The sequence below is a fragment of the Cetorhinus maximus genome, chromosome 19, assembly GCF_964194155.1.
Source record: "Cetorhinus maximus chromosome 19, sCetMax3.hap1.1, whole genome shotgun sequence".
Lineage (NCBI taxonomy): Eukaryota > Metazoa > Chordata > Chondrichthyes > Lamniformes > Cetorhinidae > Cetorhinus > Cetorhinus maximus.
In genome coordinates, this window is record NC_135897.1 from 33377585 (window position 1) to 33391485 (window position 13901).

The window sequence follows — 13901 nt, forward strand, 5'->3', positions numbered from 1 at the left end:
CTCATCCCGCCCGTGGATGAGGTTTCATACTTTTTCAGAAGCCTGCTAGGGCTCCTGGCCTGCCCGCCAACCTTCAGGGTGGACGGGCAGGCCCATTAATGACTTCAACCACTTTATTAATGGTCTTAATAGGCCGTTGACAGGTCGGCGGGCGCGCAGCCAACTCGAGTGCATGCCCACCGAACTGCAAGTCTGAAATGGCGCGCCGTGACGTTGGGATGCACACCAGACGTCACCCCGCGTCATTTTACGCATCAGCGAGCAGGCCCCGCCCCCGCTCCCGCTCCCTGACTGGAAGATACAGCCCAGCAGGTTAGACAGTGTCTGTGGAGAGAAACAGAACTAACCCATCAGGTCGTGTTGAGCCTTTATAGGGGGCATCACAACCTGAAACATTGGACGGAATTTGACAGCCCAGTCGCAGTGGGGGTGGGGCGGTAAAATACGGTGAGCCCTTCACAAGTCTGTTGACTTTGGCGGGATTGTCGAATTCCACCCGTTAACTCTTTCCTCTCCACAGTTGCTGTCTGACCTGCTGAGTATTTCCAGCATTTTCTGTTTTTATTGCAGTTTGTGCAACTTGTACTTATAATTGAAGCAATGTAAAGTTAACTATTTAAACGTAAAAAGGAGGAAACAAACAGCAGATGGGTTGAAATCATCAGTGAGGACAGACAACTGTTTTGGAGGCATGTCCTTTTTCAAAACTGAAGGTAAGTTATAATAATAAGTTAGTCTTATTATTTTATCAGAAAATTGTCCCAGTGATTGATGTTAGAGGATTTGCAGTTGTCCTTGGAAGAGAAAAACCAGCCAGTGTTCCTACTTTTGCTTGTCGATGCCATTACTGAAGCATGTACACATGTCCAGAGAGTGAGGACAGGATCAGACTCAGCTGTTGTACCCTTCCTGGATGAACAGCCGCTTTCGACTCACAGTGGACACTCTCGCACAATATAATGTTCATGAGGCACTGGAGGGCTTACCTAGGAGCTGCAACTCAGTAAGAAATCTCAACACCTTCACCGAGAGGAGGAGGAGGATCAGGGAGAAAATTGATGAAGTGGTGTGGGATCTGGATTTTTTTTTAGAAAAGGAACTTACTATCACAGGGTAGAACTGAAGACACACATCAGCCCACAGTGATTGCTGTGTTCCACTTTAGCTACCTCACACATGAGCTCCAGTAACCTGCAGTGCACTTCACATAAGGAAGCCATTTCCATAGGTTCAACCTAAGTTGTATTTCAAAACCAGTGAAGACTGCATGCAGCGCTGCAGTCCTTGAAGTGACAGCTGGAAAGTTGCTACTGCTGGCCAGTGTCCTAAAACAGATATTTTGGGGTCCATTGGCTCGTTGAGGAAAAATGTCAGGAGTTATCACCTGGCACTGTCTTGCCATTGCATCTGTCAAGGGGCAGGAACTATATTTTTCTTGCCCAGCACATTCCAGAATTAAAGCGGTCACCAGTTGCCTGCACTCATCACAGTTTACAGAGCTTAAAAAAAATCAAATTGAGCAATTGGACTGCTAGTCACTTCTATTGAGAGGAATTACTTTTCTAAATACAGTTCTCAGGGTGCAGCTAAATTGTACTGCCTGGGGAGGTCCCATTTTTGATTTCTGCTGTGTGCAAAGTTACCTGAACTAAAAGGCACGGCAGTGTGCCAAATACTAAAATTGTCCTCAGTGCCCATGGGAAAGGGGAAAACAGAAAATCCTCAGGATTCCCTTTCTAATTACAATACTGACAAAGGGCAAGGTCACATTTTGTGCACCTGATTCCATGAGATGAGTAGATGCGACGCCTGGCTGATTTTCATGGTCAGCCGTCATTAGGATAATTCCACCAAGCCGTCCATGCAGATTGAGTGTCACAGCTGGAGATGTGGGCGGTAAAGGGTGAGGTGGTGATGGTTAGGAGCCAAGTCAAAAATGGGAGCTGAAGACAGCGGGGGAGCAGAGGGACCAGCAGTACGTAAGGTGATTTTTGAATCCTCTTCTGGGTCCCACGCATAGGGCAGAATTTTGCCCTAGGTTGGCGGGCGGGCCCCTCCGGCTCGGCGGCGGCGGGCTGCCGATCACTGCTGCCGAAACGGGCCCCGCCGCCATTTTGAGTGGGCGGGCCACCCAATGGGAAGCGCTATGTGCTTCCTGTGCGGGGGTGGGGGGAGAGGGACTCCCCAACTGTCAAAGTGCGCTCTTTCGCACATCTCCCTGAGACTAAGTGCTATCTCAGGCAGAGCGCTGAAAGTTTTATAAACTTAAAAAATAGAAAAATAAAAAAATTATTAACGTGTCCCCCTCATGTGACAATGTCACACGAGATGGGACATGTTAATAAATATCACTTAAAGTTTATTAAAGTTTTTAACAACAGACACAAAACCTCATCCCGCCAGTGGATGAGGTTTCATGTTTTTTCAGAAGCCCGCTGGGGCTCCTGGCCTGCCCGCCAGCCTTAAGGTTGGACGGGCAGGGCCTTTAATTGGCTTAATGATCCTGTCAATGGCCTCGATTGGCCATTGACAGGTCGGCGGGCGGACAGCTGATTTCGCTGTCCGCCCGCTTTCCTGAATATTTAAATGGACCGGGATGACATCAGGGGTTCCCCCTGACGTCATCCCGTGTCGGTGAGCGGGCCCCACCCCCAGCTCGCCGACGGAAAAATTCTGGCCATAAATACCAAGGCCACAGCATTTCTAGTCATGTTTCCGAATTGCTTGCAACAGTTCCTTTCAAGGACAGCCTTTTCGCCACTGGGGTGCTGAGTTCCACTGGGCAGTTCATCCACTCATGTTTTAGAACCATAAGAAAGTTATGGTGCGGAAAGAGGCCATTCAGTGTGTGTGCTGGCCAAAAAGAGAAAAAAAGAAACCAGCCAATCATTTTAATCCCACTTTCCAGGATCCGGTCCATAGCCTTGCAGGTTACAGCACTTCAGATGCAGACCCAGGACATGGTCCATCTCTGACACTTCTCTTCCCTTCCTTGACCTCTCTGTCTCAATTTCTGATGATAGACTGTCCACCAATATCCATTACAAGCCTACCGACTCCCACAGCTACCTCGACTACAGCTCCTCACACCGCGCTTCCTGTAAGGACTCCATCCCATTCTCTCAGTTCCTTCACTTCCGTCGCATCTGTTCTGATGACGCTACCTTCAAAAACAGCTCCTCTGACATGTCCTCCTTCTTCCTTAACCGAGGTTTTCCACCCACGGTCGTTGATAGGGCCCTCAACCGTGTCCGGCCCATATCCCGCGCATCCGCCCTCACGCCTTCTCCTCCCTCCCAGAAACATGATAGGGTCCCCCTTGTCCTCACTTATCACCCCACCAGCCTCCGCATTCAAAGGATCATCCTCCGCCATTTCTGCCAACTCCAGCATGATGCCACCACCAAACACATCTTCCCTTCACCCCCCCCGGCGGCATTCCGTAGGGATCGTTCCCTCCGGGACACCCTGGTCCACTCCTCCATCACCCCCTACTCCTCAACCCCCACCTATGGCACCTCCCCATGCCCACGCAGAAGATGCAACACCTACCCCATTCACTTCCTCTCTCCTCACCGTCCAAGGGCCCAAACACTCCTTTCAAGTGAATCAACATTTCACTTGCATTTCCCCTAACTTAGTCTACTGCATTCGTTGCTCCCAATGCGGTCTCCTCTACATTGGAGAGACCAAACGCATACTGGGCGACCGCTTTGCAGAACACCTGCGGTCTGTCCGCAAGAAAGACCCAAACCTCCCTGTCGCTTGCCATTTTAACACTGCACCCTGTTCTCTTGCCCACATGTCTGTCCTTGGCTTGCTGCATTGTTCCAGTGAAGCCCAACGCAAACTGGAGGAACAGCACCTCATCTTTCGACTAGGCACTTTACAGCCTTCCGGACTGAATATTGAATTCAACAACTTTAGATCTTAAACACCCCCTCCCCCCATCCCCACCCCGTTTCTTCCCCCTCCCCCCTTTTTTTTTCAATAATTTATATAGATTCTTCTTTTCCCACCTATTTCCATTATTATTAAATCTAAAACTAAAACTTTGTTAGTCTTTCCACCCCACCCCCACTAGAGCTGTACCTTGAGTATCCTGCCATCCATTCTTAATTAGCACTTTTCTTAGATAATACCACCACCTTCAACACCTCTTTGATTCTTTTGTCTGTGACATCTTTTGATTATCTGCTCCTATCACTGCTTGCTTATCCCTACAACCACCCCACCCTCAACTTCTCTCTCCCACCCCCCCCCCACCTTAGACCAGCTTATATTTCACCTCCTAACTATACTTCAGTTCTGCCGAAGGGTCGTGGGGACTCGAAACGTCAACTGTTTTCTTCTCCACCGATGCTGCCTGACCTGCTGAGTTTTTCCAGGTAATTCTGTTTTTGTTTTGGATTTCCAGCATCCGCAGTAGCTTTTAGCTTTTTGTTTTTACCTTTTTAAATGAGTTGAGCATTTCAGCTTCAACCACCAGAGGCCCACCACCCTCTGGGTGAAGAGGTGTTCCTCATGTCCCCTCTAATCCTTCTACCAATCACCTTAAATCTATGCCCCCTGGTAATTGACCCCTCAGCTAGGGGAAACAAGTCTTTCCTGACTACCCTATCTAGGCCCCTCATAATTTTTTACACTTCAATTAGGACACCCCTTAGCTTCCTATGTTCCAAGGAAAACAACCCTAGCCTATCCAGTCTCTCTCCTCATAGCTGCAATTTTCAAGCCCTGGCAACATTCTTGTAAATCTCCTCTGCACTCTCTCCGGAGCAATTATATCCTTCCTGGAATGTGGTGACCATAACTGTACACAAAATTCCAGCTGTGGCCTAACAAGTATTTTGTACAGTTCCATCATTACATCCCTGCTTTTGTATTCTATACCTCGCCCAATAAAGGAAAGCATTCCATATGCTTTTTTGTCCACCTGTCCTTCCACCTTCAAGGACATGTGGACATGCACTTCAAGGTCTCTCACTTCCTCAAACCCTCTCAATAACTTCCCGTTTATATTGAGTATTCCCTTGCTGTGTTTTCCCTCCCCAAGTGCATTACCTCCTACTTTTCCAGATTGAATTCCATTTGCCACTTCTCCGCCCACTCAACCGAACCATTGATATCATTCTGGAGTCGACAGCTATCCTTTCCACTGTCAACTACATGGCCAATTTTTGTGTCATCTGCAAATTTCCCAATCATGCCTCCCACATTTAAGTCTAAGTCATTACTATTAACAACAAATAGCAAGGGGTCCAACACTGAGCCCTGAGGAACAACACTGGAAACCGTTTTCCATTCACAAAAACACCCATCAGCCATTACCATTTCTTTCCTGTCACTGAACCAATTTTGGATCCAACCTGCCACCTTCTCCTGTATCCCATGAGATTTCACTTTCCTGACCAGCCTGCTATGTGGGACCTTGTCAAATTCCTTACTGAAATCCACGTAGACAACATTCACTGCACTACCCTCATCAATCCTTGTTACTTCCTCAAAAGATTGTAGTAAGTTAGTAAGGCACGATCTTCCCCTACAAGTGCTAACTATCCCTGATCAAGCTGTGTTTTTCTAAGTGACAGTTTATCCTGTCTCTCAGAATTGTTTCCAATAATTTTCCCACCACCGAAGTCAGACTGACTGGCCTATAATTTTCTGGCCTATCCCTCGCTGCCTTTTACATAATGGTACAACATTCGCAGACCTCCAGTCTTCTGGGGCCTTACCTTCTCCTTTTAGGGAAGGGCATTGCTCAGCGGCTTCCTGGCCTGCTTTGAAATCATGGCGAGCCTCTCATCAATAGAAACAGGTCAGTATGTATGCACTCCAGGCAGATTTTCGATCTGGTACTGCCTGAACAACCTGTAAATGGGAACAAAAATTGACGCTTGTGTGTGGATAAGGATTTATGGTATTTGTTTCAAATTATGACATGAATTTCAGTAGCTTCATATATTTGAGGTAGGTTTGAGGCAATGTGTCTTAACATCAGCACAAAACAATATGATGATAAAAGCCCATTCAACCCATGGGTGAGACTGAATGCCCAGATCAATCAGGTCTCTTCAGAAATGTTTGGCTCAGAATAATCCAGTCAGAATGGACTGTAAAGTGCAGTGCAAACTTCTGGAGGCCTCACTGGAACATTACTTTGGCAGATCTGAGTTGGCAAGTGTGAATTATTGAAATGTAATCAGTCTCTTCCCATATCTTGGGCACTTGTTGGTCTATCTAGCTAATTGACAGCAGTAGAAATTCCTGAAACCTCAGTACTTTATTTATGTTACTGAACCACATTAAAGAGAACTTTGAGCAGGATTTTCCCAGCCTGCCACCTGTTTATCTAATGGGAACAATTTCCCCATAGAAGGGAGGGATGAAGTAACTAGATTGGCCAAACATAAAACATCTGTGCCAGCTTAGATCATGTCCACAGGTTACTCAGAAGTAACCTAATCCTGGTATCTCAACATCCAGAGCGTGCACCTTCCCACATGAGTCCGGAGGTGTCAGCTGTGGCTCAGTTCATAGCACCCTCGCCTTTGAATCAGAGGGTTGTGGGTTCATGTCCCACTCCCGGAAACCAAGAACTGTGATTGTACTCAAAAAGAGTTGCAACCTGTGACTGTTGATAACTCGAAAGAGTTTCCCACATGAGTCCTGGCGTAGCATTAGAGTAGAGACTCTGGAAGAACTTCCCACCAACGTGCCCCAACGCCGCCCCCCATTCCTCACGCCCATCTTTGTAACCAAGGACACACTAGAGACAGGCTTGGATTAAAAGTTTGTACATCTCAATGACAAATTGAGCCTTTTCTGTGGTCAGAGGAGGGGGAAATTGGTCACTTTAAATAATGTTCGGCACACATCCACATAATGTGGAGGAGGAGCTTCTAGCTGTCCACTTTGCACCCATAAAACTGTTGTTAGCCCTTTGAATTTTGAGTCACAATCTGTCACATCCTATTTGTGCTGGACACCTTATTGACTGAAGGGGTTTAAAAATGTTCTAAATGTTGGGGTCCTACATTGGTTTTAGGCATTAGTGCGAGGGGCTTGCACTGCACATGCTCTGTCAAGTCCTGCAGGTCTTCAGTTGCCTAACTCACATACCTTAAAGGTGTCAACTAGCTGGAGACCATTCAAAAAATACTCAAGAAGTTTTCAATTTTTACTTTTGTGGGCTCAGGAGAAGCAAGATTGCCCAGTTAAAAAAAAATTGCGTCCCACTGCCAATGTATTCAGGTTCCACCCCACCCCCACCCCTGCCCCTGCCCTGGGCCTGACCTGACAGCTGACCATTTCCAGATTTGGCAGGCCGTTCACAGGATCAGGACCCTGGGTGTGGGAAGACCTGCCCGTGGAGAGCTGCCAGCCGATCAGAGGCCGGCAGCTCTTTTGCTCAGTAGCGCCACTGGGGCGATGGTGGCTGCTGCAAGAAATACATCTTCAGGAGTCCCAGAAGCAAGCAGCGACCCAGATCAGAGGTCAGCGATGGCTGGGTAGGGATTTGTGGGTTACTATCAAGGGCAGCAGGGAAAGGCCCTTAATTCAGCATTAATTGCCTCCTTAAGGGCCTCAATTGGTAACGGGGCAGGAAGGACCTAATTGGGGCGGAGGTGAGAATGTGGCACCGACCCCCGCCTACCACCATCCTGCCTGATTAAATGCCCCCCCCCCCCCCCCCGCCCCCCCCACCTCCAAACTCACCATGAGGGCAGGCTGCATGGGAAGCGCAAAACACCATCCATGTCCCTTTTCAACTGTTTTCCTGAGAAATGGGCCACTCAGCATGTTTTAATTTGATGAGCTGTATGTTATAGGAAGTTAGCTTGAGTTTTCAGTAAACGTCCTTGCTGTTTTAGCAACATGAAAATGTGATTTGCAATCCTTTGCTTTGAGAATAATAAAGAGGGGTTCCATTTAATACCTTGGGAGGGAAAGGGAATGGGAGAGACCGAAGTATTCTGGTTAGTGGATAATCCCCAATTTCACTTGTCAGCAGCGGACTTCCATTAAACTTTCAGATAAGGAGCTAGCCTTAGCAGATCAGATAACCTGTGTACAATCTCTGGGGTGGAGGAAAACAATCACTCAGTAGGTTGGGTCTCCTACTCTGGGAAGAACCAGGGTGGGGGTGGGTGGGCCATTTGTACAGCTAGCTGCAGGGATGCTCTGTAATCCAACACGGAAACATCATATGGAGCATAACTGTGAGTAATTAGCTAAGAAAATAAGAACGTTTCAACCACCTCATTTTGTTTACATATAAAACCCAATCCATTAGTTAGCCCTTCTCCGGAGAAGCTGGTTTAGTTCATCGGTATTGTGAAGTTACATGAAACCCCAGTGTGAGGATGCAACTGAATGTGAACTGCATCAGTTCATTCCGAACTATGTGAACCCCAATTTTAACATTCACATCTGCATATTCAGCTTTTGTGTCTTGTAATGTTGGAATGAATGCCTCAAGCTGTGTGTCCCAAATACAATAGCAAACAAGTAGTTCTATTTGAACAGTTACTTTTAATCTCTTACTCTCTACACCCCCAAATGTTGCTAAATTCTTGATTTAAAAAATCCTTGACTTTAGAGGACGCGTAGCAGTTCTAAAGTGACAAATTTGATCCAGATGCAGTAATATACACTGGCCTGCTGTCAAAACACCCCTCCTGTTGACCTTTTGACCTGTGATTGTCATTGCCAGGTACCCACCCTGGTCGCTGTGTTCATTGGCTTGTGCTCTCCATCTGAAAAGAATGACTAGAGAAATATAAACAAACTACCCAGTATTTTTGGAATTTCTCTGGCTGTTTTTACAGACCTAGTTTCTCCTGAACTCATAGGAATGATCCAGGGGTGAATTTTCAGACTGCGGAATTACATTTTCTGCCTTGATTGTACACTGAGCTAGAAAATAAACTTAATGCATTGTCTCACTTGTAATTATTATTTTTTAATAGAGGAGATAATAGGAATGTCGGAAATGGGAGTGACTTGTCTGATATCTGAATTTCCTTTTGAATGAAATTTCTTTAGAACATGCATGTTGAGTAGCAATCAGCTCCAGTGTTGCACTGTTGGATCAGTTCAAAGCTTGATTTCAGTTGTGAACGTTACTGATGTTGGACTCTGCTCTTAGATGGTTGTGGTATTTCTTTGCTGGGCTACTGAATGACTGACTGACTGACAGCCTCCTGTTAGTGGAATGCTATTTCTCTTCCCCCACTCCCTATTCCCACCAAAATAATAATTAAAAAATAATGACACATCCTTTGCACAAGAAATTACTAGCGCTCAAATTTTCAACTAAATTCATGTAAAGCTGACTTTAAAACTTCACAATATTTGCATTGACTCTAAGGCCTATGAATTTTGTTGTAAATAACTTGTTTTACATGTTCTTCTCCTCTCCTACTGCCCCCCTCTTCAATGCTAACTGAAGGGCCTCACTGATGTGGCAGTACAGTTTGCAAGCATGAGCCACTCTCTGGTTTCTCACTTAATGGCCCAGATTTTGTGGTAGAAATTTTAAGAAATCTTCAATGGAATGTTGGTGCCAGCATTTGCTGCCCATCCCTAATTGCCCTTGAACAGAACTAGGCTATTTAAGAGGACAAATTACTGTGGGTCTGGAGTCACATGTAAGCCAGACCAAGTATAAGGACAGCAAATTTCCTTCCCCAAAGAACAATAGTGAACCATAAGGGTTTTTTATAACAATGATCATTTCATAGCTTTCAATTCCAATTGCCATGATGGGATTTGAGCATTAGCCTGGGCCTCTGGATTACTAGCCCAGTGACATTACCGCCATGCCACCGTCTCCCCCCTAATGACAGCAAAACTGCCAGCATCCGACATCGTTACTCCTGCGAAACTGACAGCAACTTCTGAAGTTTTTGCATGGGCAGTTAAACATGGAAATCCAGAAGTTGCTGCCACTGATTCTACACTTCTCTATAGGGCTCATTGTTGAAGTCCCTGTAGATGGCAACCAATTAGAAATCATTTAACTGATGATAACTTCCCATTTTGTGCTGTAATATTGCTGTTGAAAACCCCCCCAAAAGGTTATGTCTTGTTGATGAGATGTAACTGTTTTTAATAGTACACTAAGTTCATTATTACTGCTGAAGCACCCTTCTGCTCTAGAAAACTAATTTTATAGTTGTGTAATGCCAAATGTTTCCATCGTGATAAAAATTCCATAGCTTTATAAGATAGGTTTTTAAAAAAAAATTATTTGATATTGCAGCTTCTAATGTGTATGTCTTAATCTTTATTTTGCTAAGTGAAGAGGAACCAGTGCATTTTACTCCTGGGTTTGCTGTCTGTGAGAATCCTTCACTGTAATTGTCTGCTTACTTTGCTTGATGACATCATTGTTGCTGGATGTCTGGAGATCCCTTTAACTTGGCACCAGATTCAAACTAATGTTGAGAAACAGAATATCTCCACACAGAGGTCAAAAGTTCTTGGTGGGCAGTTTTCTTTGAGGTTTTGGGGTGTTTGGGGGTTGGATGGCACTTCATCTCTGCGGACAAAATCCAGGCCAATATGTCATCTGTGAGCCAAAACAATAAATATTGGCAGACTATTTGACTATGGACAGGCATTAAAAGCCAATTCACCTGACATTCACACTGTCAAGCTTTACCCCTCTCTGAATTTCTTTTCCCTACCCTTGAGCTAAGGGCAGTAAGGTCAATTGTAGTGTCATCCATGCTGACAGATAATGAATTCAGGGGTCACCCTGGAATTGAATAGGACCTTCCTGTTCTGTATGGCTCAGTTCGAGATGGTGTATTCATCAAGTGAACCGTAGCCTCTGTTGCAAATAACTTCAAATTGTTAACTTTAGTGAAAACTTGAGTGGATGTAGCTTGCTGCTTTTATTTTGCTTTGGAACTTTTTGAAAATGTGATTCTTTAAATACTTTTAAGCTGGAATATTAATTAACTTGAATAGTTCTAATATTGTTTTTCCCCATAAATAGCTTTTTATAAAAAATGAAGCTCATTATTTTTATTCTGCTCCCTCCTTTTGAGGTCTGTGGATTCTTCCCTTGTACATTACACATCATATTTTAAATGTTTTCCTTCAGATTACAGTATCATCTTGTGCCCTTTTAGCTTTCCATGTATCAATGAAACATGCAAAAGTTCAAAAATGCAAAACCTCCAATGATTCTTTAAAACATAAACTCCATGTTTGTCATCCCTGATCATAGCTAAATTTAATAGTGGTGTATCCTAATGCCGAAAACAATACTTGCCTCATGTAGCTTCTGCTGGAGTCTGTCAATAGTAGGATTTATTTAAACACCTATTATAAAAATCTAGTCTCTACATTATAAATAACTGAGGAGTGATTACAGCCGTGTATTCTAATCTTTGGATTCAGCTGCCATTCGTAAACCATTTTCTCAGCTTTACCTTGAAGTTTCTTCTCCTAGATTAGATTTAGATCTGATCATATATCTCCACCTCCCCCCTACTCTGTCCCTGATCATTTATCTTATGGTCAGAGGGGCTACTGTACAAAAAGTTTAAAAACGTGATGGCAATTAAGTCAATTTGGATTCAGAGACCTACTTCCTGAGTGTGAGAAATTGAGTATTGCGGGAATATAAGTGGTTTAAGAAAGGAATCCCTGCAAGTCCAGGGCTAAGGAGGAAGGGCCCATACTGTTAGATCAGGAACAGGCTGTGTTGCAACTCTTAACATGATCCCACAGAAGCTTTCATTTAGCACAGGTATATTAATTTTCTGCTTGTACAATTACAGTACACTTATGTAAAGAAATGGAAATATTTCTCAAAGATGGATATTTTAGGGGATAGCTAAGAGTCAGGCTGACTGACCGGACTGACTGCCGAGAAGATTGTGTGGTAGTTGATGTCTATCTGTTTTAACCCTGGAACAATATCTGTTTGTTTAATTCATTCACTTAACTCATTTATGTCAATCTGTGTGAGAGAAGGTCTCAGCTGCAACTTGTAAAAACGAAGATTGTCGTCTAATTAAAATGGTACGATAACAGATCAGTTAGCCTCCTTCTGTCATTAATAGAGAGCAAGAGATTAAATCACACAGTCTCGACTTGCAGGCTCCTGTTCAATTTAGAATGTATTTGGAAAAAATTAGTGTACATATTGCATACAGCGTGTAAGGGTCTGCACATTGGACTGTAAAGTGGTTACTTTTTGTACAGGGCTGATTAGATCAGTTATCTATATAATACACACACGCACACTTAATTTCACTGACAGCAAAACACATTTGTTTTAGTGTTGTACCCTGGTTATAACAAAAGCAAAATTAGATTTTAATCTTTACAATGATTATAATAGACCACCCCTGTACAGAGTGGCATTTGGGAGCAATCCAAAAAGTGATTTGTAAAGGGAGAAGAGACTGCTTTTCAATAGATTCTCTGTTTGTGTAGAAGCCACAAAATGCGTTGTCAGGGCCCGGAGTACATCTGAAACTTGAGAGAGTTTTGTGTTTGGTCTGTTGAAGAAAAAGAGAACTTGCACTTATATAACACCTTTACAAACTCAAGGCATCCAGAAGTGCCGTTTAATCAATTATGTACTTCTGAAGTGTAGTGACTGTGAAAATGCAGCACCAATTTGTGCACAGCAATTTCACACAAACAGCAAGCTGGAAGCATGGAATTGGTATGGGGGGAAAAAAGGTGATATTTGTTTCCAAGGGTCCACTCCCAAGACAGGCAACAGGCTTCTTATTTACATATGGAAAGAGCCTATAACTCCCATTGGAGGCCACTGCAAAATTGCCTTGTCCTGAGGCAGCTCACATTACCTGTATTCAGGAGAAAAGGTCTCTGTGCAGCCTAGACAAGGGTCCTTTAAAGGAGTTGCCATCAAAGACCAATCCTGCTCTTCCAGCTACACATTGAAATCATGTAGGCTACTGCCAGTCATCACAGCTCCAGTCATGAACTTGAAACTCCTTCTCAATCGTTACTTTTGCAATATGACCAGCCACGTGTGTTTTCCAATAGCTTTAAATTGAAAGAAAAAATAATTGAAACTGGGTAAAAAAAAAACAGCAAGGCCATTAGCATCTGAAAGTGAAAGAAGGCAATATTGAGATGGAATTATTTTCCCAAAGTCACAGCTGCAATGCTTGCCCTTCCTTTTCTTTTCACTTGTTGTCTGGCCAAATGTACGCCACTGTTTTTATTTGTTTTGTAATACCTCTTTAGTTTACTGGTCCATTTGTTGAAATTTTCCCTTTAGAACGAAGAAGCTGAAGAGTAGTGATGTCTTTGTATTGCTGGTTTTCTGACTTGATCTCTGGTCTTTTGGTGCAGCTCCAAGCATTACTCCAAATATGGACCAAACTAGCACCTAGAGAGGCATTAGAATTACTGGACTTCAACTACCCAGACCAATATGTGCGGAAGTATGCTGTGGGATGCTTGAAGGAAATGAGGTTTGTCTGGTACAATGCCCTAAAGATATGGTTATGTGGATATTTGTGTAGAAAAATAATGAAAATAAATATTGTTGCCTGTGAGTTATATTGACAGACCACCAGCAGTAAAACATCTGTTTATACAATATTATTGAGTTTAAAACTTGTTTTAAATTAATTTTCAACTTGATGCTTGATCGATTTTAAGCAGATGTGCCTTTAGAGAGGCGTTATGGACAAAGTATCAATATGGTGTCCCATGAAACTGTCAGATTGTCATGATGTCCTTTAGGGAAGGAAACCTACTGTCCTAACTTGGACTGACCTGTATGTTAGTCCAGCTCAATGCTTATGTAGTTGACTCTTAATTGCGCTCTGAAGTGGCCAAGCAAGCTACTCAGTTGAATCAAACAGCTGCAAAAAAAACTGGAAGACCCACCACCA

General features: G+C 43.9%; 1 protein-coding gene across 2 annotated transcripts in view; it reads left to right on the plus strand.

Annotated features, from left to right (window-relative positions):
• pik3cb (phosphatidylinositol-4,5-bisphosphate 3-kinase, catalytic subunit beta) overlaps positions 1–13901 on the plus strand; it is a 200074-nt gene that overhangs the window by 141878 nt on the left and 44295 nt on the right. For both annotated transcript variants that reach the window (XM_078563678.1, XM_078563679.1), the window contains exon 13: positions 13354–13475. In XM_078563678.1, coding sequence (XP_078419804.1) covers positions 13354–13475 — 122 coding nt within the window. The remainder of the gene's footprint in view (positions 1–13353; positions 13476–13901) is intronic.